At 31.0% G+C, this 26,479-nt stretch overlaps 2 protein-coding genes across 4 annotated transcripts in view; one reads left to right on the top strand and one right to left on the bottom strand.

Moving 5' to 3' along the window:
- Positions 1 to 2,317: 2,317 nt before the first annotated feature.
- On the bottom strand, positions 2,318 to 2,950 carry LOC147814255 (uncharacterized). The gene has a single exon (XM_087160294.1). It carries the CDS (start codon positions 2,948 to 2,950, stop codon positions 2,318 to 2,320), a length of 633 nt encoding a protein of 210 aa, XP_087016420.1.
- A 21,256-nt stretch (positions 2,951 to 24,206) lies between these two features.
- S1P (membrane-bound transcription factor site-1 protease) overlaps positions 24,207 to 26,479 on the top strand; it is a 56,767-nt gene continuing 54,494 nt past the window's right edge. For 2 of the 3 annotated variants that reach the window (XM_087160012.1, XM_087160014.1), the window contains exon 1: positions 24,312 to 24,524. The gene's annotated coding sequence lies outside the window, so the exon portion shown is untranslated. Of the gene's footprint in view, positions 24,525 to 26,479 lie in introns of all 3 variants that reach the window. The other variant, XM_087160013.1, reaches the window with a different exon arrangement.

Here is a 26,479-nt window from a genome sequence, read left to right as displayed (position 1 = left end):
TTTTTTATAAAATAACTACAAATAAAATACATCACAACAAGCAAAAATAACAAGTGAAAACAGATAATAAAATAAAATAAAAGGAAAAAACATTAAAAAGGGGGGACTATAAAGCGAGTAGCAAAATCATAACAACTTACATGGACGGATATTTTTCAAGAATGATTTAAAAATGTTTTCGCAGAAAGATTGCCAGATTACAAAATATGAAAACAAAAGCGCAAATTGAGTGTAACAAGAGGATTTTAAAGTGTCGTTCTTACTGCACTGCTGAAGTGATTTGTTATTATGAGTTTTGATTTGTTAGTTACCAAGGATGGGCCCGAAATGGATGTGCGCAAGGTAATATTATACTGGATATATATATATATATATATATATATATATATATATATATATATATATATATATATATATATATATATATATATATATATATACAGATTTCGGTGTTCGGAGAAACACCGAAATCTGGAGAATGCCGACATTCACCGGTGAATGTCAACATTCACGTAGTCGCTTGGTGTATGTCCGAAATATTTGCTAAATACCCTTATTTCTGACTCTCACCGGTGAATGTCAACAATCACATAGCTTTGGTTTATATTAATTTATTCGTTAATATTATTATATTTATTTAATATATTTATATTTATTCTAATGTGGGGAGAGTAGTTACAGACCATGTCAACCTTCATCTATGAAAAGGTACCCCGACATAGAGTCGAGTTAACATGTCTTATATACTAGTGAATTGTAGTTGTAATTTTGTAGTGGTAGATACGCTACAGTACTCCTCCACCAGAATTATACCTGTGATATAATTCGATGAATGGATACCACTAGTTGAATCATTGCTGTTTTTGTGCGAAGCCGGGAGAGCTGTACTAAGATCACCGTATTTTTTTTTTTGAGTGCTGAATGTGAGAGGTGTATTAACTTCATGGTCGTAGTCGCTCTTGTGTTGCCTTTAGCAGTCGAGTGTATGCAGGCCGACGTTGTGTGCTCGAGACTGAGTAGCAACAGTGCGAGGAGGTGGATAATGTTGCAGTCACAAGTAGCAAGTCAACTATTCAATGTGGACCATCCAACGAAGTAGGCGTTACTGCCGATGTAGGCGTATCCAGATCAAAGTGGGCGTTTTGCCAAGGTAGGCGTGTTCACATCACGTCCGGGTCACCAATGTGGGGAGAGTAGTTACAGACCATGTCAACCTTCATCTATGAAAAGGTACCCCGACATAGAGTCGAGTTAACATGTCTTATATACTAGTGAATTGTAGTTGTAATTTTGTAGTGGTAGATACGCTACACTATATTTTAATACTTACTGACGATAGATTAGAAGAAACATCAGTGTTTGGAGTATCGGGCAAATGTATACCGGGCAATGGCACTTGACCTTAAAAAAACATCAGTGTAGGGTATACTGGGCAGTGGCACTTAACCTTAAAAAAACATCAGTGTAGGGTATACCGGGCAAATGTATACCGGTCAGTGGCACTTAACCTTAAAGAAACATCAGTGTAGGGTATACCGGGCGGGCGAGAGTCTTCTGGGTTTGGCATAAACGGGTTGTCCGAGAGTCCCAATATGGTGATAAACCAACGATTCGGAGTTATTTGGAAGTTATTTATGAAGGGTTTCTCAACGATGGAAATTCATTCAAAATTTGCTGAAAAGGGGAGTTATTTAGAACTGGAGTAATTTCTATAATTTGAGTTGATTTGTTTGAGGGGAAACCAGTTGATTTTAAATTAGTTAATTTATCAATTAAACAGTTGTTACGAACATCGACCAATAAATTAAAATGATTCAAAAAATCAACTCCAATGATTGCCTGAGTTACATCGGCTATAATAAAGTTACAAGAAAATTTCCTGCGTAAATTTAAACTAAGATTTATTAATTTAGTACCATATGTTTGGATTTTAGAACCATTTGCAGCATATAGGACCAAAGTTTCTGGATAATTAGCTTTTGAACAAAATTTCGGAATGACTGCAACATCTGCGCCTGTGTCTATCAAAACTTTTAATTTCGTAGAGGCATCGACCAAATAAATACGATCAATATGGCGTTCGCCACTCATGGCCTGGAGTGGCTGCCCTGTTGGTTTCCCGAATTTTGAAAAGTATATGGGGGTTTGCATTTTCTAGCTCCATCTCCAAAGTTAGTGTGATAAAAACACATGTTATTCTGTGGTTCACGGTAATAATTTTGTCTAGAACGGGACCTACTATGATTTCTATTACCCCGATAGGTATTAGTTCGCTCACGTCCTTGTCTATTTTGCTGAGCTTCCTGAAAACTAGTTTTTAGTTCATTAATTTGTTTGGTAAGTTCAGAAATTTGATCGTAAAGTGTAGGCTAGTTACAACTGATTCAGCAGAATTTATTTGAATAGGGCTAGCGAGTTCAATAATCTTATCAGCCATTGCAGCTAATTGAGTTAAATTTTCGTTTGACGCAGCAAGAATAGCTTGTATATTTTGAGGCAATCTGGCTAACCACAGCGATTTAAGAATGTTTTCGCTAATATGAGATCCTGCTAGTTCTCGCATTCGAGCTAACAAATAGGAGGGACGTTGATCACCTAACTCTAGTCCTTGCAAAAGTGTTCTAATTTTAGAAGTTTCACTCTCTGAAAAAATACTAATTAAGCGATTTTTTAAAGCTGTATATTTGTTTGCAGCTGGTGGGTTTAAAACTAAATCCTGAACAGAGTTAAGTATGTCAGATTCAATAGCTGCTACAACGTGATGAAACTTGGTAGCGTCGGTAGAAATTTGAGAAATTGAAAATTGCGATTCTAACTGTGCAAACCATAACACGGGATTGTTTTTCCAGAACGGAGGAGGTTTGATTGCTACGCGAGAAATTTGAGAAGGTTGAATGTTAACTAAAGCTCCTTCATTCACCACGTCTCCTGGCTGTTCGTTTTCCGGCATTTTTTGACAAAAAAAAATCAAAACAACATATAGAATAAAGGTAAAATATTTATAAATTAATTTGAAAGCATTCCCTACGCTATATACACACTAATCCACGAGATAAAAAAACGCGCACAGTACTACCACAGAATCAGACACAGACACGTGGGTATGACATACAAAATTTTGAACATAAAAAAGAATATGAATAAAATTAAAATAAACATATTGCTAATAGATTTAAATTTATTATATTGCTAGGAAAGTTCCGATTAAATAAAGAATCAATTTAAAGTTTAAGTCCGGGTCCACCAATTATAGCACGTGTGTGCTTTAAAGTTAAGAATAACATGTTATTAAAAATCATTTGATCTAGTTAATTACGAATAAAAATGAAGAATGGAAAAGTTTAAGTTAAGGAAAATTTAATGTACAACAAAAACATATAATGAAAACTTATATTGTAAAGAATTTACAGGGCAACAAAAAAGTATAGGGATCACTTTTGCGGCTATCTACCACTAAAGTTTTAAAACCTTTTTACATATATAGCTAACTGATCTAAAGCTCTGCTATTAGACTTTCAATTGCAATACTATTTCATAAAATCACAAAAATGCCTTAGAAGAAACTTGACAAAAAGTTAATTGGTCAAGTACAAGCATTTTTAGAACTTTGCTGGAGCCACAGGATTATACAAACCCATTTTAAAAAGAAAGGTATTGCGATTTCACTCAGCCATATCAGTCGCATCAAGAATTCAAAACTCGGATCGATGTAAAATAATGCAAAACCAAAAAGAAGTGGACGGCCAAGCAAATTGAAAAAATCAAATTTGCAGAAGCTTGATAAGATGACATCAAAACCGGATCCACCAACACAGGCAAGCATGGCTAAAGCTCTTAACGTGAGCCAGCAAGTTGTAAGCTATAAACTAAAACAAAAGTTGAAGAAAGAATGCCATAAAAAACCTAAATGTCATCATTTAAGTGAGAGATCGGTGCAGACTAGGAGGCAACGTTCATGGCCCCTCTACAAGCTTCCCCGTAAGGACAGATGACGAAAGTTCATTACAACTGATGAAGCTTGGATCTATCTATCTGATACCAATGCTAAATCTAAAGTTCAATATCTTAGTCGCGGGCAGAACAGGCGAGACTTGACACCATCAACCACGGTGCCTCATCCCAAAGGCGTAATGGTTTGAATGGGCATATCCGCCCATGGTGTGACCAAACCTCGATTTGTGAAACCTGGGGCCAAAATAAATTCTGAGTATTATATACAGAAGATATTAAAGCCCTTTCTTAAGGATGATTACTGCAGATTGCACCCTAATGGTGATGCTGTGTTCCATCAGGACTCTGCCCCATCGCATGCATCTAAGGTCACCCAGAAATTCCTAACAGATCAGCAAGTGCAATTCCTGAGACCAGAACAATGGATTCCAAACAGTCCCGATGCTGCACCATGCGACTATTTCCTATGGGGACATCTGAAAAACAAACTGAATAAGCGAAGAATTTCTACATTGAGAGGCCTTCAAAGAGCTATTAGAGAAGAGGTGAAGAAAATCCCCCAGGAAATCATTTTGCGGGCTTTAAAATCCTGGCCGAAGCGTTGTAGACAAATCTATTATGCCGGTGGTCGACATAATGAGAAGCATCGCTGAATTTATGTAATAAATTTTGGAAATATAAACATTCAAAAATGATCCCTATATATTTTTGTTACCCTGTAGATAATGGTAAAGAAGGTTTGAGGAACACGTCCTCTCTCCATGCGAGTCAGTTTGGAAGTGAGCATGAGGGGGGTTTTCAACCGGTTATGCCGGCTGGATTTACCTCACTTCAGTTCGTTTCGGAGTGGTCAGGAGGGTTGTCGAGGCACATACTTGGGGACTGGATGGTTGCCGAGGCACACCACAAGAATATTCTATAACTATTACAATTCTGTAAGTTCTGAATTCACTTTATTCATTGGAATGACGAAAGCAATGTTGACTTCACTTTAATTTGTAATGAATTGAAGACGGAAAAAATTATTTTACTGTAATACACCCATCTGTAACAACAAGTGATCATGAAATTGGAAGTTATGTAGTTGGTAATAGAAAGGTAAAAATTATTGAGAAATTGTTCTTCAGATATGCTTGGCGTGTTCTGTTTCAATGTTTGGCATGTTCTGGTTAGTTTTTTCAAGAAGTTCTACCTTTTCCTTAGGGAAATTTTGCTTCTTATTTGCTGCTAAGAAAATGGCGTCCATCATTGCCAATGGTTATGTGGGAACTAATGCCCGATATTTTCAGTCTCTCGCTAGAGGGCATACTCGAGCGTTGTGATCGCGAATTCCTCTACAAATTCTTCCAAGCCACAAACCGAAACCGTTTCTGACTATTGATGTGCCAATCGATTCATTTAAATGAATCGATTCTTTAGAATCAATTCACTAAAATGAACGGTTATATGAATCGATTCTTTGATTCTTTTTTTAATGGTCGTTATAATGGAAGAGTCTTTATAAAAGGTGGTCGTACAAATTAGTTTAGACTGTTTTAGTATTTGAATTAGTTGATCTAGGTCAGGGGCTCTCAATATTTTTCTGCCATGGAACTCTAAATAATTAACGTTCTTTCGGTGGAACACCTGATAAAAGTACTATCTCGTGTAGCCGCTGTAACCTTTCCACGGAACCAGTGCCGTAGCGAGCTTAACTCGCGCCCGGGGCACAATACCTTTTTGGCGCCCCCCCCATACGAAAACCATCTATTATTTTAAGTAAAATATACTCTCAAAGTAATAAATAAATAAAGTAAAATAAATAAAGTCATAGACTCAAGCTAGACATTAAAATTGAGACAAATAATGTAGTTGAGAAAACAAGACTAGATTTTGAAATGTATACGATCATCTAGAATTAGTTCAAAAGATACCTATTATTTATTTTACATATTTATAAAGAAATATTTTAAAAACACGCAGTTTTAAAACAATAAAAAAGTAAATATTTATTATCTCTAAGGAGATACAGATATTTAATAATATGATTATAATACATTAATAAAGCTAATTACTATGTATAAATTTTCCGCTTTTGATGAAGCAAATACATCAATAATATCATTAAAGTTGATCATTTCAAATTTTTCTCTTTCCCCACTTAAAAATGCTAGGTCACTTCGACGATCTTGTCCCATCGTTGATCGTAGATACGTATACGTCAAAATTAATTTTAATTTGCTGAATGACCATTCGCAGCTAGCAATTGATACTGAGATAGTCAGGAGTATTTGAAGTGCCACTCTCAGGTTTGGAAAAACATCTTCTCCATACGGGATTATAAAAGTAAAAGATTCTAATGGAGTTTTAAGTTCAATTTCTTTTCTACTGCGGAGTAACATTTTGCAGTCACATACTTCTATAAAGAGTTCTATTCCATTGAAATCTGTATTATAAAATTCATCCAAATTTTTTAAAAAAAATTTCAAGGTCGTTATCAACATTATCCTTGTTTAATAAATTTTCAACGTCTAGTAGAAATCCAAATTTGAAATTAAGGTCACTTAATTGATAGAAATAGAAATAAATAGTGTTCTGAAAGAAAGAATGTTTGTACTTCTTTCAGAACACTATTTTCAGAATGTCAGCCCTGCCATTAGAAAAGACGTGTCATTTCTATTATGAATATATTATTACAGTTTGATTAGTGTTCCTTTTTATTTACGAATTAGCATTTATTATATTTCACTGGCACTAAATTTAAAATATATTTTCCACAACTAAAGTATAATAAAAATAAAAATTATCCAACAATTTTTTTTGTTTTGCTGACCATTTGGCGCCCCCTTATGAGTAGCGCCCGGGACATGATGCCCCCCCTTGCTCCCCCCTCGCTACGCCACTGCACGGAACCATAGGGCTTTACGGAACACCAATTGGGGACTATTAATTTAGATCTTAGGCTCTAGGGTGCAGAAGCAGAATATTCCAGTTAAGCGGTCAGCCGAATGTGGCTAAAAAAAGTACCAATTAGAGAAGCCCTTGCAATTCTTGACGGAACTCTAGGGTTCCATGGAACACCATTTGGGAACCACTCTTTTAGATCCCATACTCTAGGGGTCAGAAGTTGAATGTTCTACTTGGGGGGCTATAAAAGTACTATCTCGTGTAACCGCTGTAACTTTTCCACGGAACCATTGAGCTTTCCGGAACACCAATTGGGGACCATCAATTTAGATCTTGGGCTCTAGGGTGCAGAAGCAGAATGTTCCACTTGGGTGGTCCAGTTGAATGTGGCTATAAAAAGTACTAACTAGTGGAACCCCTGTAATTCTAAACGGAACCCAAGGGTTCCGCGAAACACCATTTAGGAACTGCTAATCTAGGCAATGCTAATAACTTTTTTAGAATTTTAATATTTTTATTTTTTTTAATATTTGTTTGATTCATCAATTTTATTAAAAAATAATTATTTTTTTAAAAAAAATTGTTAATATAAAGACCAATAATGAATAATAAAGATATTCGTAAAAAAAATAAAACGGTAAATTCACTTATAATAATGAAAAAAATTCAAATTGTATAACGTGAAACAAAATGAAAAAATAGTTAAATTGCGTTTTAAAACTTAAAAAATTAAAGCTTGAAAAAGTGAGAGGATATGAATTGATATTCAATAAGTTTGTCTAAAAGTATTCCTAACAAAAAAAAAAGAAAGGGGGGGGGGAAAGAAAATAAATAAAATAATTAAAAATATCCCTCCCCCCAGCAGTAAAAGAATATTTACTCTAAATACTCACATTTTTCGCAATAAACAGTTTTTCAATCATTAAAAAAATAAATATATATTTTTTTTATCTTTTCTTTAAAAAAAAAAAACCTGTCCTTTTTTCTGAAAATTTTTAGTTACTTGCCCCTTTTCATAACCACCCCCATCCCTCTGAAGGCATCTTTTAATTTTAGAAAAAAAGATAATAGCGAAAAGAATCGATTCGTTTCTCAAAACAGTTCCTTTAATGTTAAAAGATATAAAACCGCTCAATTGAATCATTTAAACAGTTCAGTGAATCGAATGCAATGTTAAAGTATAGGAAAACGACTCAAAAGAACTGATTGGAAATCCAAATCAACTCTTTGAGCCGATTTCAATGTTAAGGGATAGGAAACAGTTCAAAAGAATAGATTCATTTGGCTTTATGATTCGTTTAATGCTAAGAGATAGGCAAACAGTTCATTGAGTCGTTTATTCGACTCTTGATTCTTTTTCTCGCATTCGGCTCATTTTTAACCAATCAGAGGATCGTTCATTCGATTCTCGACTCTTTTTGTCTCATTCAACTCATTTTCAACCAATCAGAGATTTGCATTCATACGTAAGTTCATTACCCAATCAGCGCAACGGTTTCATTTTCTATGGCTCCCGCTCCTTGGCATAATAAACGATAACATAGAACTCTGCTTTACTTCATATTTACTGAAATTTATAAATCGAAAATTAACCATGTGAATGAAAAAATTCGCTCTTTAATATTAAAGGACTGAAAAGTAATATCTGAGCTTTACAGCATTAATATCTTTTTTAGTTGAAAGGAAGAACCGAAACTGGAGAAGACAGCTTTTCAGTTGTTGTTGCCATTTTTGAATTGTTGTTTATCAATAGAATTTATTAATTTCGAAGATTAAAAGATTGTTGTTGTTGTTGTTAATTTACGTCGCACTAGAGCTGCACAATGGGCTATTGGCGACGGTCTGGGAAACATCCCGGAGGATGATCCGAAGACATGCCATCACAATTTTGATCCTCTGTGGAGGGGATGGCACCCCCGCTTCGGTAGCCCGACGACCAGCGCGCGAAGTCGAGCACTTTACTGTAGCACAGTTTAATGAGGACCAATACCGCACACCCTCGGTCCCTACGCAGACTGATCCAAGTGGTCACCCACCCGCACGCTGACCGTAGCCAGTGATGCTTGACTTCGGTGATCAGCTGGGAACCGTGTCTTAACGATCAGTCCACTGCGGAACCGTAGATGAAAAGAAAAAGAGAGAGAGTGATGCATACAGTACGTATTGCATTAATAGCTATTTCAATTTGCGATCGCAACGCTCGAGTACGCTCTCTATCGGGAGCCTGTAAATATCAGACGTTAATTTATCACGTTTTCATTTAGTTCCATCAAAATCATCGGCCATGACGGACACCATTTTCTTAGCAGCAAATAAAAATCAAAATTTCCCTAAGGAACAGCTGAAGAACTTGAAAAAACTAACCAGAACATGCCAAACATTGAAGCAGAACACGCCAAGCATTTGAAGAACAATTTCTCAATAATTTTTACCTTTCTATTACCAACAACATAACTTACAATTTCATGATCACTTGCTGTTACAGATGTGTATATTACGGTAAAATAATTTTTTCTGTCTTCAATTCATTACAAATTAAAATGAAGTCAACATTACTTTCGTCATTCCAATAAAGAAATGTGAATTCAGAACGTCAAGAACTGCTATAGTTATAGAATTCTTCTTTGTTATAGAACAGTATATATTTCTGTATCTATATATTTCTGTATCTATATAATTCGGAAAACAACAATTCGCGATCGCAACGCTCGAGTACGCCGTCTAGCGGGAGCCTGTAAACATCAGACATTAATTTATCACGTTTTCATTTAGTTCCATCAAAATCATTCACTGAATCAGACGCCATTTTTTAGCAGCAAATAAGAAACAAAATTTCCCTAAGGAGAAGGCCGAAGAACTTGAAAAAAATCTCCAGAATATTAGTAAATCTTTCAGGAACAGAACACGCCAAACATTTGAAGAAAAATTCCTCAATAATTTTTAATTTCTATTATCAACAAACTTGCAACTGATGACTTCCGATTTCGGATACTGTTACAGATGTGTGTATTAAGGTAAAATGCATTTCTTCTGTCTTCAATTCATTACGAATTAAAGTGAAGTCAACATTGCCTTCGTCATTCCAGTGAATAAATATGAATTCAGAACATACAGAATTGTAATAGTTATAGCATATTCTTCTTCGTTATAGAATAGTATCTATTTCTGTATCCATATAATTCGGAAAACAACAATAAAAATTATCCAAATAACTTGAAATAGTGCCATTTGTGCTGATTCTTAATTAATTTCAATCGTTTTCTTGGTAAGTATTTTTTAGTTTTGAAAGAATAAGTTCAACTAGAATTCAGCTATTCTGTTTTTAGCTACATATTCAAATTCATATCAATTATTAAATTTTGCTGTATAGTATGTTATCTAAAAGTAATGAAGGGATAAACTATGTATCTATTATTTGAGAATAAAGTTTTCAAACAAGGAACTTATCATTTTGGAATTCTCCGGGAATTATAAATCAGGTAAGTGCAATGATTTTTACAATAAAAAATTTGCTTGTAATTTTTTTTTTTTTCATTTGATGATGGTTCTCTACAGAATGGTTTTTTACGTCTGATTAAGAACTGTAAGAATAATAAAAAAAGAAACAATATGAAAGTTTTTATTTCAATGTAAAGAATTCTTAAAATCGTTTTTTTATCCTAAGAATTCTTTATTTTCCGTTTTTTAGTTTATAATTTTTTGATAAAAATTGTTCTCAAAATACTTTTTTTGAACAATTAAATGGTATAACATTATGTGTTTATGCATACTTCTTGTATGTTCCAATGTTTGAAGTAATATGATTCAGAAAAGTATGGAATAAAAATTCGGTACTTACGTATTAACGCCACGGCCGCTACAGATTTGGCGGTTTTTAAGTGCCGCTAATCTACACTGAAAATTTTTGCGACAATTCATAAAATAAAACACTTTATTTAAAATCAAAATAGTCAATCGGATTTCGGTGGAAAATGAGCCGATATAGAGTTTAGCATAGATTCAAAACAATCACAGCGCCATATGAAATCTGATAAATAAGATTCCAAATGAAATAACATTTCCAAAACGTACGTTTACCAAGATAAAGTTTCATGTTGTGGGAATTGGTACATTTTCGTTTTTTCGGTAAAATATTTCCCTCCTAAAAAAATACAATTGCATCTTGTTTTGTTTTTGGCAAATCCCAAAGAGGAATTTTTGTAGCACTAAAAATGGCGACAAAAAAGAATTGTTTTTTTGTTTTTGTTTCGTCAGCATTCTTTATTTTACGTTTCTTAGTTTCTAAATAATGATTTTTATTGAAACTTGAAATTTTTTGATAAAAATTGTTGTCAAAAAACTTTGTTTACAAAATTAAATTTCATAAAATTATGAGGCTTATGTATACTTTTTGTTCATTTTAATTTTTGAAGTAATATGATTCTTAAAACTATAGAATGTAAAGTTTAAATGGGCCTTTCATGTTATATCATTAAATTTAGTAAAACTATTTCTCGGGCATTAGGTTTTAACTCTTATAAGAATATACATATTTTTTTCTGTTAATGTACAAATATTTTTCCGATGTGTTTTGAATATTCCTTCTCTAATAAAAAGATATACCATTTTGTTTTCGTTTGCATAAGAAAGAATATCAAGCATTTTTCTTTTTTAAATTTAATTAGCCACAATAAAGAAGGAACGTTGCAATGCTACGTGCTACATTAACGACGTCTCTAGAGTAACTGAATGACGGTTCATATAGAAATCGCAGGTATGCGTCTCATACAACAGCGCCCCCTATAGTTCGTTGCGATCGCGAATAGTGTCATTTGTGCTGATGATTAATAAATTTTTTTTTATCGTTTTCTTGGTAAGTATTTCTTAGTTTTGAAAGAATAGATAATTTCAACTAGAATTCAGCTGTTCTGTTTTTAAGCTACATATTCAAATTCATATCGAGATCTTACAATTGTGTATAATATGAAAAAAGCACAACTACTTCCACTTACTAGGTATAACATTTACCTTTTAGTTTAATTATTAAACTGAGTTTTAAATATGTTTACTAAATTCATAAACTTCGGTAAAACAACAATATAAATTATTTCCAAAGGAACTAGACTAATACAATTCCAACCTGGCGAGTAGCGACTTATAAACAAGACGCTTCGTTTGATGCTTTTACTTGTTGCTAGGAATCAGGTTCGCAGAAAATGCTGTTTACTAGTTAAATTTAGTAGGAATAACACGATCTGTGACGTAGGCTATAGTATACCCAATTATAAAATTTTGATGTGTGGTATGTTAACTAAAAGTAATAAAGGGATAATCTATGCACACATTATTTGAAAATAAAACTTTCAAACGAAGAACATTTCATTTGGAACTCTACGGATTTATAAAGAAGGTAAGTGTTTTGATTTTTATAATAAAAAATTAGCTTGTAAAACTTTATTTTCTTATTTGATGATAGTTCTCTACAGAATGGTTTCTTACGTCTGATTAAGAACTATAAGAATAATAAGAAAAGAAACTATATGAAAGTTTTTATTACAATGTAAAGAATTCTTAAAATCGCTTTTTATCCTAAGAATTCTTTATTTTCCGTTTTATAGTTTATAATTTTTTGATAAAAATTGTTGTCGAAATACTTTTTTTGAAAACGTAAATGGTATTAACATTATGTGTTTATGTATGCTTCTTGCATATTCTAATGTTTCAAGTAATATGATTCAGAAAAGTATGAATAAAAATTCGGTACTTATGTATTAACGCCACAGCAGCTACAGATTTGGCTGTTTTTAAGTGCCACCAATCTACACCTAAAATTCTTGTGACAAATCATAAAACGAAATACTTTATTTAAAATCAAAGTAGTTTATCGGATTTCGGTGGACAATGGGCAAAATATTTCGCTCCAGAAAAAATAAAATTGCATCTTGTTCTATTTTTGACAAATCTCAAAGACGCATTTTCGTATCACTAAAAAAGGGTAACAGAAATCGAAGAACAAATCATTTTGGAATTCTTCTGACTTATAAAGCAGGTAAGTGTTAATTTTTATAAAATAAAAAATTTTACTTTTAAGTAGTTTTTTTCTTGATGATAGTTTTCTATAGAATGGTTTTCTACGTCCGATTATGAATCAAAAAAGAAGAAACATGAAAGTTGTTTATTTTAATATAAGGAATTTTTAGAATTGTTTTCTTTTTTTTTTTTTTTTCTTTTTTTTTTTTTTTTTTTTTTTGTATCGTAAGCATTCTTTACTTTACGTTTTTCAGTTTCTAAATAGTGATTTTTATTAAAACTTAAAATTTTTTTGATAAAATTACTTGTCAAAAAACTTTATTTACAAAATTAAATTACATAAAATTATGAAGCTTATGTATACTTTTTGCTTATTTTAATGTTTGAAGTAATATGATTCTTAAAACTATGGAATTTAAAGTTTAAATAGGCCTTTCAGGTTATATCATTAAATTTAGTAAAACTATTTCTCAGGCATTAGGTTTTAACTCTAATAAGAAGATACATATTTTTTTCTGTTTATTTACAAATATTTTTCAGATGTGTTTTGGATGTTCCTTCTTTAAAAAAAAAAAAAGAGATACCATCTTGTTTTCGGTTGTATAAGATAGGATATCAAACATTTTTCTTTTTAAAATTTAATAAGCCACATTAAAGAAGGAACGTTGCAATGCTACACGCTACATTAAAGACGTCTCCAGAGTAACTGAATGACGGTTCATATAGAAATCACAGGTATGCGTCTCATACAACAACGCCCCCTATAGTTCGTTGCGATCGCGAATTCCCTTCATCCTTCAAGTGAGTATATAGCCTTCAAACCGGTTGTGCGCTAACGTTGACATTGGGGTCATTCTCAATGGATGCGATTTTTCCGCTAGCGAAAACTCTCGCAACTACGAGTACCTTATTGGCCAGTTGTTCGCATGTATATATTTTCAACCAAACAGATTGTCATTCACATGATACTCGAGTGAGAATGGACCTGTGTCTATTCGACTGAGATAGGATTTTATCAAGCTCCAATTGTATAAACGAAATGCTGTATCAAATGCATATGCGGATGTTTAGCAAGTTTAAGTACTAACCAGGGACTAATATAGGGGATAAGGACATTTAACTTTCCCGGGGGGGTTTTAGAAAAGCAACACGCTTTTGACAGACCGGTTTTACGCACAAAAAGTGGCGTTCGCGTCGTCGTAGTGATTATTTTCTGACATCCCCTCCGTACCTTTGCATTGCGCGTAATCAGTGTTGATCATTAAAAAGCAATTTAATTTAAATTCTAAAACTTTTTCATTTCCGTAAACCAGTATATTATTTTGTATATTGCTTAAAGATGTCTATTCATTACTCATAATTTATTTGTTTGTTTATTGAAGCTTTAAAAGCAGAGATCATTCAGATTACAAACAGTAGTTTCGGTTTTGTTTAGTTTTGGTTTTCAGAACTTAGATTAATTAAAACCGAAGAAGGATATTTACTTATCCAACCATAGTTATTAGTTTGAAGCGTCTGGTTCTATTATAACTGAAGTATCGATGCTTATATTAGCATTTTTTTATATTTAAAAATATGATTTAACAGAAGGAGTTCGAAACTAAAATCCTTTGAATTTTATAAGTTTACTATTATTGTTTTAAAATCGTAATAATTAAAAATGCACATCAATGACACATTTTTTTTGAAGCCATGCAACTGTAAATTTGTTAAAATTTCCGATGAGAATTAAAAATAAAAATCTTTTTCATGAAAATAATTATTCGTAGCATTTATTATGAACTCGATTGTATTATCTATTAATTTCCGATCTTTATTAATGCCTTTGCACAAATAATTATAATATATATATATATATATATATATATATATATATATATATATATATATCAGTATCAAAATCTCCCAATTCATTACTTAATGTCCGCGTAAGACTATGTACCTTGCTAATTAATTGCCCACAATCAAATGCTCTTCATTTTGTTTTGATTTACAAGGAATATAGATAAAATAATTCATAATTTATGTAAATATTTAAACATTGCTGCCTTTATGAATGTTTTTTTTAAGAAAACAATCATATTTTGCGTTACACGTAAAGGGAAACCACGAAAATATCTTTCAGATTGCTTGACACTTAAGGAGTTCCAGCGAAATGCTCAGTAATCGTATTGAATTTTTTTTATATAATAAATAATTTTTTTAGCGTCTTTGACAGACAGTCAATTATTTCGGTGAATATAGCGAGATGCTCTTCATATTTTTTGTAATTTTTAACTCATTCCAAAAATCAAAGTAACGTGCAATTTAAATATCGGCATAAAACAATGTTTATAAAAGTTATAAAAATAATTTATTTTAGCCAAGATTAAGTTGAAATTAAAGTAATAAAATTTTGCGTTACACGCAAAGGAAAACCTAGAAAATGTTTTTCAGATTGCTTGGCGGAAATAGGATTTCAACTAAATGTTCATCTTTATCTCAATGAAATTATTTTTTTATAAGCAACCATTTTTTATTATTAATCAGTCCTAGCCGTTGTGGTTCAGAAGATCAGGAGTCTTCTTGAAGTCAGGCTAACCGTGGGATGTTTTCCTCAAAATGTAACGTAAATGCGGGCTAGTTCCATCAAGAAGTCCAATATGGAGGCAAATTTCTCTCAATACTTTATAAAGGACTCTCCCTGTCTTTTGGATATGATTTAAAATTGAATTTACGGAGTTAAACATGAGTAGGCGTAAGCACATAATTAGGTCGGCTGTTCGACGACGGTTATAAAATTATGAAATAGATAAGGTATCAACTTGCTGAATATAAACGAAAAGCTCTTCTTTTTAACTCAACCAGTAAAACAAAATAAGCCACAATTTAAGTATCGAATTACAATTATATACTTATGAAAGTTATAAAAATAACCTGTTTTAAATAAAATTAAATTATCAAATTTTGCGTTACATGCTAAAGAAAACTAAAAATGCGTTTTTCAAATTGTTTTTATCGGTAATAGGTATTCCAGCTAAATGTTCATTATCTAAAAGAAGTTATTTTTAAATAATCAATAATTTTTTTTCTTCCCATCCTTGATAGATGACTTAACATCTTTGTGAATATAAGGAAACGTCCTTATTATTTTTAATTCAACCCAGAAATCAAAATTACTCATAAGTTACTTGGAGTACAATCATAATCATTAAAGTTATGAAAATAACTTATTTCAATTAAGACTAAATAGAAATAATCAAATTTTACGCAAAACCGCAAAAAAGTCTTTTAGATTGCTGAACGGTAATAGGATTCTAGCTAAATGTTCATTATCGCAATGAATTATTTTTTCAACAATTAATTTTTTTTATCATCCTTGAGAGACTAATTGTCATATTAGTTGATGTTGTGAAACACTTTTTACTTTTAACACGACCCAGAAATCAAAGTACCTTGCAATTTAAATATCAGAGTAAAATCATGTTTATAAAAGCTTTTGTAGTAACCTATATATTATTTAAAATTAAATTAAAATTTAGACAAATCAAATGTTGCGTTAAATGCAAAGGAAAACCACGAAAAAGTCTTTTAGATAACTGAACAATAATAACATTACAGCTGTATGTTCATTATCGCAATGAATTATTTTTTGAACCATTAATTTTTTTATTATCCTTGACAGACAATTTGTCATCTTAGCGGATGTTGTGAAATACTTTTCTTATATTTTTAACTTTTAACACGACCCAGATATCAAAGTAACTTGCAATTTAAATATCAGAGTAAAATCATGTTTATAAAAGCTTTTGTAGTAACCTATATATTATTTAAAATTAAATTAAAATTTAGACAAATCAAATGTTGCGTTAAATGCAAAGGAAAACCACGAAAAAGTCTTTTAGATAACTGAACAATAATAACATTACAGCTGTATGTTCATTATCGCAATGAATTATTTTTTTAACCATTAATTTTTTTATCATCCTTGACAGACAATTTGTCATCTTAGTGGATGTTGTGAAATACTTTTCTTATATTTTTAACTTTTTACGCGACCCAGATATCAAAGTACCTTGTTATTGAAATAGAGGAGTAAAATCGTACTTTGAAAAACTTTTTGAATGAAAATAATTAGAATTTCCATTACACACAAATGAAAACCAAGAAAACGCTTTACTAGCAAACTAATTGTACAGGCTAGCTTGGAATGTTTACTAAAATGTTCTTTATTTTATTTATTTACTTATTTTTTGTAAGTACATAAAGTGTGTGTTTTATTTTATTTCAAATATTTGAATTTCAGAATGATATAAAGAATTAAATTTTAAAAGCATATTAGTTTTTTTTTTTTAATTTTACGAATTATAAATCTTTAAAAAAATCTGGAAAAAAAATGTGTCATAAAATTTGCGAATTTCAGATTTTTCTGGCAAAGAGACTGAATGTTATCAATTATTATTAATCGTTACAACTTATAAAAATCAAATAAAAAAAAAGAACAAATTATGTACAGCTGCAATAAACAAGCACCGCAGTTCACTAGAGGGCGTGGATATAGAGTACAAACTAGTTACTAGACCAGTGATGTTAACGTTCACCGTGACGTCCGTTTGGTCGAGTGATTGATCTTCCTGCCTTTATATCTATGGTACTAACTCTGAATAAGCTTATAAAGTGTAGAGTACAAAATATTGTCAAAAAAAAAGAATCGATTCTTTTTCAAAAATGAACTTGATGAATCGATTCACAAAAAAGAGTTGATTGAAATATCGATTCGTATTTCTGACTTTTCAGTGCAACTTTCTGCTATCTATATAGCCTCAAAAATAAGATTCAGTAATAGGAATAGAGAGCTATAAACTGACGCACAGAGCTCGTCGCACTCGTCTACATTATGTATTCTACTTAAAATTCTTTGCTTTCAGTTTTGACAATGCTAGATATTTATTTGCTTGCTATTTAATTGTTAAACATGGCTCATCCATATCTATTTCTAGCTGTAGGTGTTGTTGCGGCGGCAACCGCTCTGATTATATGGCTAAATAGTGAAAGACCTCAACCAGTGAGAACTGGAAGACGCAGTTCCAAAACAAACACTGTTAATCGAAACCATCCTGAACCAGATTCTGAATGTATGATATGTTGTGACAGAGCTGTCACAACCAAATTTATGCCATGCCAGCATGCCTGTATGTGCTCAGAGTGTGCTGCAAAGTATATGGAAATATGTGAAGAAAGAAACTATTTAAAAAAATGCCCTTATTGTCGCACAGTTATTCAGTCGTATGGCAACCTATAAAAGGAAATGCAATATTGCGACATTAATAATTTTAACTTAGCTTTATGGTGAATTTGCCTTAGTCTATTGAAGTGCACAAGTTTTGTAGTAATATTATTGGCATTTTGTTTTGAATAAACTGAAATTTGTGTGTATATATCAATCAAGACTGTTTTATATTTATAGATAAATACTTTTAAAAATGTATAACGTGATAACTTTTAAAAAGTGTTAAATAAAATTTGCCATTTTTCTTTCTTTTTGACCTTTAGTTTTTGTTGTGTAGGTACAAATGATCTTAAATGAATTTATATGAGTCTTTATTGTTCACAGTGTTTTCCAAAAGTACAATTAGCACTTTAAGGTTGTGTTTGCTTTTTGCAATTAGTTTCAAATCTAAGAACATTTTCACTTGTTGGCTTCAACTACTATCTCCAAAATATTTTTGTACCCGATAAAATTTTTAAAAAATAATGAAGTATATTGAAAAATACTGAAAAGGATACGAATCCCAGAGACGGCTTTGAGTTATATGCTTAGTTTTACTTGCTCTGTGATTTTTTTCTCTGTTGCCATTGAGAGTTGTTGCGAAAAATTAACAATATTTATTGCATTTTTTCTCCTTCTTATGCTACTACTTGGTTATTACTAAAATTTGGGGATCATTTTTGTTCAAGTACCTGTGCAAGTATTTTTCTTACTGTTGGATTAAGTATATATGAGTAAATGTTTCATAAGAAGTTGTTCATTTCATCATTATCAGTAGCAATTATTTTTTTGCCAGTTTGTTACAGGTAGTTCAGAAACATGAAAGAGCCGGCCGAGGGGTCAGCGTGCCTGACTGTGAAGCCAGTGGCTGCGTGTTCGAATCCCGCTCAAGGTATGGATGTTTTGCTCTGTGTGTTGTTCTCTATTGTGTGAATGTGGCCCATCCTATAAAACGGGTATCTGTGGGACGGGTAATGTTGCTCGCTTCCGTGACTTCAGAGGTGCCCACTGGGTAATGTTAATTGAGCAACACTTCCGGCATCTTCCTAGGTGAAAATGTAAAAAATTCAGTGCCTGCCATTAAAAAAAAAATCATAAAAGAATATGTTTTTCAACAGCATTATAAGAAAAATTAAATTATTGTTCAGAAATATAAGTTGTACTTCATTCCTATTTAGAATTTATGCACACTTCATCATAAGAAACGGTAACATAATAACGATTGCTTCGTGTGGTTTTAATAAACTTAAAAAAAATAATACTTATAATGTAGTTAATAATAAAATATATTTGTAGGTTTATTTTTACGAGGATGTAAATAATGTCCTTGGCCCACCTCTAGAGTGTTCATTTGATTCTTTGTTACTATGAATTTGAATATGATTGTTATGCGAGTCTCGAAATGGACTAATTGTTAAGACATGATCCCCAATAGAACACAGCAGTCAAGCATTACTGTGTACGGGTGGGTGACTACTTGGCAGGGTTCGTAATTTTTTTTAATAAAAAATAGATTTTTTTGATTTAAATCGGATTTTTTTGATTTTTATTCAAATACACTGTAAGAAATTTAATTTATGATTAAAAATACTTTATAAATGTTTAGTCAAAATTAAATTAACATTAAAACTATATTATAACAATATTTTAGGAGCTCTAACTTACTAAAATAATTTTTCGTTATAATACATAGCTTTGAATGCATGATTGAAATTTAAAGACTAGATGAAATAGAGAATTTAAAAAGTACATCAGGGGTCTGTTTAGGTTTTTTTGATAGGCACCTATTTTGTGAAATTTAGATATAATTTGTGAAAATAAAAAATTATATTAAAAATTCAACACAAAAAAATTTCAAAAATATGGATTTATCGTTTCTACGAGACACAAAAATGAAATTTTAAGAAAAAATATTTTGTGAAATTATTCTACTGTTTTTCCTAAAGTTGAATTTGTGAAGGTAAATTTGACTTGGATAGACCCCTGTACTTTAACTATTAAAGCAAAGTTTCAATTAGCAAACCATAATTTTAATTTAAAATTGTGATTTCTTTTTTTCCCTCTTGATTTTTAAAATGACAAAATAAATGTAACAGATTGTGTTTAAAAATGTAGTCATTCATCAAAAAATAAATAAATATTTAATCTATATATTTTTATATTAAAATATTCATTTTTAATCCTACATCAATAAAATATAATGTACATTTTAATTCCAATTTTTTTTGAAAAAAATTCATGTTTATTAAATATTTTCTACAGCTATGCAACTTTATATTAAGACAGACAGCATTAACCCCTTGGGGACGGGTGATTCAGAAAAGTATTCGTACAAAATCAGAATCAGGCTGTAATTAAATAAAAAACGGTAACTTAAATGTAGTCGTCGCTAATATTAGAGACTTACTTTGCTTTTTAATCATGCGTGTAATCAATGATACAGAGATGCCAACTGCTCCGGACAAGCCAAAATAATTAGTAAAACGGTAGATAACTACAAAATAAATTTTACAAATATTTGACTATTTTTGCTTGCTTTTTAAAAGGTATCGCACGTCACAAGTACTATAAAGTGGTGAATTATATAAGCCCACGAATCATTTAGAAATAGTGGTGGATAAAAATTGAATTTATTAAACCAAGAATCACAATTGATAAACTACCACTTTAAAATATATATTTGCTGTCCGGAGCAAGTTGGCATCTCTGATGATAGTTCAAAGTATAATTAAATAGTTTTATTTTGAACAAAGTAATGGTGAATTAAATAAATCAATCAATTATAACTCCTCCCACAAATAAACTGCTAAAGAATTACTTTGATTACCAGTTTTATCTTTTACCCCGGTTGATACGGTTTTACTGCTGGCACGTATTTGTGACAGTCGGCGCGAAAGGGTTAAATGTTTACTTTAATCTGTACTTTCAATCTCAAGAATCAATAGATTTTTAAAAATGTAATTTCAAATGTGTTGGAATTTAGCACACATCAAGAAAGAAAGTAATTTCGTTAACTAAAATTAATTATAGCAATTTATTTAAAATAAATTTTAAAACTTAGATAAGAAAAAAATAAAAGTATCAATAATTGAAACACTGTTTTTTAACTTTTAAAATCAATATATATAAAAAAAAATAGTCGACTTAAATTAAGCTGATTTAAATCAACAAACCCTGCTACTTGGATCAGTCTACGAAGGGACAGAGGGTGTGCGACTTTGTTCCTCGTTAAACTATTCTACCGTAAAGTGCTCGATTTCACACGAAGGCCGTCGGACTACAGAAGCTGGGATGCCACTCCCTCTTCAGAAGATCAATCCTCAGGAATGCTTCCCAGACTGTCGCCAATAGCCCATCGTGCAGCTCTAGCACAACATAAATAAACTACAACAATGATTGCTTTGTTACACGGTAGTAGATACCTGTAAAATTGGCCAGGTTTTCGATACCAGGTCTTAATTCTAAAACCGACGAGTCTGGATACCCAGTAATTCAATTTTAATAAGTCCGGGTAATGAAAATCTGGTTGGTTTCCGGGTAATTGTCAGGTACCCCTTATTTTTCTTGTTGATACTATTTATAATATAGTTGATATTATTATTTAGGTAATACTATTTCCAAGTTATTACTATCATAAATAATTTAATGGAAACTACTAAATTGCTTAAGCAATTTTTTCGTCTTCAATCAGGGACCCTATCGTGAGCTACCGGGAAGAAAGTTCCATGAGGGACTGACGTCACGTAAAGCAGGAATTTCTTTTTCCTCACCATGAGCCCCCTGGAAACTGTTTCTTGGCAAGAAACTCAATCGGTTTTCTTTCCAGCGGGTGTCAAGTGTCCGGAATCCTCATTCTTGGAGGGAATGGTGAATTTTTGAGAACTAAATACGATATATCGCCGATGAATGTCGTAATTATTTTCTATTTCATAAGACAAGATTTCAAAATTTCTAAAAGACAAACGTGCCCGAGCCATTTTCAAGACGATAATTAAGAGATGTTTTGTGTCATTAGTATGTGTGAACGAAAAGATACTTTCAGAGTTAACTAAGAAATTACGGCAAACTAAATATATATATGCTCTCATTATATGATAATTGTTACTATTTTCATGTTATATTACCTGGGATATATTACTTGACCAATACCTTTTTTTGAAGTTCCAATCATTTCTTTTTTTAATTTTCTTTCAATGAACTTTTAATTCAACAGTATTCAACTACATTCCGAACGATGGTTCTTTATACTATATACAGATAGCAACAAATTTAAAAGAATTTGTTACAGGCATAATGTATTATAAAGTAAACAATTAAGAAATACAGAAAAGAATAATGGGAAAAGAAAATAGAATAAAAATGCTTCGAAAAATATTTATGAAATATGTACTTATTTCTTCTTTTACTCATTTTGAAATTTTTTATTCTCATTCTTCCATTAAAAAGTATACTATAAAAGCTGTGAAAGTAGTTCCTTGAACTATAATTTTTATGTATTTCAAACGTGAAATGATTTTACAAATCACGAAAAAAAAGGTTAAAACAGTCACTTTAATAATGTAAGGAATAAACCAAAGTAATAAGCAAAGTAGTAACTTTAGTCATTCATATTGTTACAAATTTAATTGAAAGCTAATGAACTTTTCTGAAATTAAGTTAATTAGTTAATAAGAGACCGATAGGTAAACGTTAATTTTTTGTCTGATAAAATTTCATTTCTTTCTGGCAATCAGTTTTGATTTAAAAACTAGTATAATTAGTAATCTATCTACATGCAGTACTCAGGCACGAAATTTTGAATCTTAATTCTTTAAAATATGATCATTATTTTAAGAGTTGTACTTTTTAAAAAATATTTAAAACAAATAGTGAAACCTATTAAAGGATATATCAGAAATATTTATTATGAAAAAATGGTTTTATTCTATGAATTATACATGATAAATATGAAAGTTTTTAATTAATGAAATTATATGTACAATAAATTAAATAATATTTCAAAGTATTCGCAGTTTATGTTTTTTTCGTTTAATGAAAACATAAAACATTATAAAAAGAAAACAATAAATCGTCAAAAATATTATCTAAATAGCAGAATCTCGTTTCGTTTTACCTATGCTAATACTGTCAAATTTAAAAAGAAAATCTTAAGTAAATTGTATGATTGGTTAAATTTTAGCCACGCCCTGTTATCTTGAAATGTCTGATTCCAAGAAATCTTCATTCCATTCCCGGTAACCCTCATGGTAGGGTTACCCTGGAAAACGTGCGTCCCTGGAAAAACCCAAAACCAGCCATCCTCTAGCGTGGAAAACTCAGTTGTTCTCTCTTTCTTATTGAATTGCACATTGCGAGATCAGATCAGTGAGAATTTACCTTAAATAAATCGTCGAAAACTTTTTAACCCTTAATCACAAATCATGTAAAAAAGGAAAAATAATCTTGTAGCAAGCACGATTACTATCTACCTTTTAATTATTTCACCTAAGGTTCTCAAAATAAAGAGCCATTTACATTTTGAAGATAAAGCGCAGATGTTTGAATTTGGATGATGTTTTCAAGAGCTCCATACCTGTTCTAGTTCCGGCCAGAAAGTTTGCAACTGCTTACTACAGCTTATTCTGTGAGGCGATATTTTCAAACTGATAATTTTGTTCTCAATAAAAGAAGTAAATTAGATAATTTTTGAGCTTAAATCTGCCGTATTTCATAAGATAGTAATATTATTATAAGTAATTCTGGTGAGTTTGAAGTGAAAATTTGTTTTATATTAGTTATTTGCAGATATATTGTTAAAAAAGGTGACATGGTTGCTAGATTTTGATTATAAATAACTCAACTTTGATTGAAAATAACTCGCTTTTTTGGCAGTCCTGATTTGGTCTCTTTCCTTTTGTTCTTGTTGCAGACTGTGCACATTCTTACGTTAGTGTTAGCACCTTTAGCATTGTAAACACAAGTATTGTTAGTATTGTAAACACAAGTAATAAGTAATCAGCGTTCGCAAGAATCTCAAAACACAATGATCACGTTATGAGCCAAATGGCTTTAAAATACACTGGAAACAGGAACCCGAAAATAAGGGCGGTATGCCGGTATGGAGCTTGCAAGCGTTCCCTGGTGTAGAAAACACCATCCGTAGTATCAGATTCTCAGAAATCTGACTACTCGGCTACTGCTGCATCATTTATTTATATTATATTTCAGTGAACTCTTTGCAACTCCGACCGCATAAAGAGTGTCTGCAAACGGTCAGTGTTTTTGTTGACTTGACGGAAGTCCGAAATGTTTACTTGTTTATTGTTAAATTTATTTAAATCATTTTATAACAAATTATTGTAGTTGATTTACATTTTGATTTTGCATTCTACCCGTGTTCTATGAAATCGCTCAAAAACGTAATTAGGTGCATAGTAGTTATAAGACTAAGGTGTAGTTTCATTTTTTTTTTAATAAATTGTTATATTTATATATTTTTTAACAATTTTTTTATAAAAATTATTATTCTAGTCCATTAAATTCATTGCAGAAAATTTGATTTCAATGCTTAAGTTGGTGACTTGTTAAAAAATGAATTTTATAAACAAACTTTCGCTCATCTATTAAATTCATTTTCTGAACTTGATTTCAGTGATAAGGCTGGTGACTCTTTTGTATTTTTTTTTCAATAGCCTGCTTATACTTGTAAGGTTAATTATTTTTAAGTGAATATGTGAATTTTTGTGAGTAAAGAGTTCAGGTGTCAGAAGTTTTTCACGAAAGTTATTTTGGATGTTATTTAAGTAAATTTTTTGCTTAATTCTTGTTGTTAAACAATATATTTATAAATAAATTAAGTTAGAAGGCATAATAAAAATTACTCTTTAAGTAATTAATTTCATGTGTTAGTATTTTTTTATTTTAAGTGTTAGAATTTAATACTGTTATTGTTTACCTCTTATTTCCTGGAATGAATTACTATTGTATATAATTTCAATGTCATTATTTAGTATTTTTTTAAAAATGTAAGAAAAAAAATAGCCACTTATATATCTGTACAGAAATAATGTCTTGTTAGAGGCAATTATTTAAACTACAGAACTCTGTTATAATGCTATATCATTGAGTTGGTGCAAGTAGATATCAATATATTCATACTAGAAAAATTACTTATGAAAAAGAAAACATGGCATGTTAAATAAAATACTTTTGTGCTAAATTTAGTGTTGATTTTGTTAGAAATAATACTTTTAAGGAGATGGGCTTTGCTCATAAAAGAATTCCAAAAGAAGGGTACTGTAGGAAATTAGAAACAAATCTCACATGTTTTTTTCTCTCAGTCTAAATAATAATAAAATAAAAGTAATTAATTTTAAATAGTATTTATTTTGATGTTTTTGGCTAACTCTGTATTAACGATCAAATAGTCTTGGTTCTTATGTTCTTGCTATTAACTAGTTTGACTGTGTGTGTTTGTACAAATAAAAGTTTTCAGAAAATTTTATAAACTTTTTCCTGTCACTTGTTAATAGTTTTTTTTTAATCAGTGTAATACTAAAATTTTAAAATGTGTATTGTTCTTAATTATGTAAAGAAGAAAAAAAATTATTCTTTTTTTGGTTTCAGTAGAGGAATATTACTGTTATAGTTGTTCCAACTTTTATGTTAAAACAGTAGTTTATTTTATATGTTATTAATTTACTGAGTGTTTTATTTATTTTAATTTTGTTTATTCTATTCAACCAATAAATTTCTGATTTATTCTTCTATAATAATAATACTGCCGAACTCGTTTACAGCCAAGGCAATTTTCTTATTATAAACCAGGTCAGCTAAAATTATCTAAAATAAATGTAAAATGAACTAGAATAGCATCTTCTGTTAGCTATTGCAACTACTGCCCCTAATTTCTTATTCCCTACATTTCAGTGGTTTTAATTGGTTGTCTGATTCATGGAAACACATCTGAGGAACACCACATTGTTTAGGGGCCATCCATAAATAATATTACCCTGTAGAAGAGGGTTCTTAAAATTGTGACAAGGGGTACCCGGAACCCAGAGTCAAAGAATTTTCCATACTCCGGCTTCAGATAATACCCTATATCTTGGGCTCCACTAATGCTTTGGCAATTTAACTTTTACTATATATTTATGCACTTTTGAGTTTCAGATTTTAATTTGAAATTTTAAGTATAAAAAGGAACATTAAGAAATATAACAATAATATTGACAGCTCTCACAGAAATTATAAATTTAATTTAATTCATAGTTGAGTTATTTGTTCGTTCTTAAGAAAAGAATTGAATCTTACAAATTCTCTTTTATATTTGATCTTAAATCATTATAAATGTATTTTAATATTATGAACAGTCTATTTAACAGCAACTTAGCTAATGAAATTGCC

The sequence above is a fragment of the Parasteatoda tepidariorum genome, chromosome 3, assembly GCF_982258835.1.
Source record: "Parasteatoda tepidariorum strain Cologne lab strain chromosome 3, Ptep-v5.0, whole genome shotgun sequence".
NCBI lineage: Eukaryota > Metazoa > Arthropoda > Arachnida > Araneae > Theridiidae > Parasteatoda > Parasteatoda tepidariorum.
The sequence above is the reverse complement of the archived record's forward strand: the minus strand, read 5'-3'. Positions and strand labels throughout refer to the sequence as shown.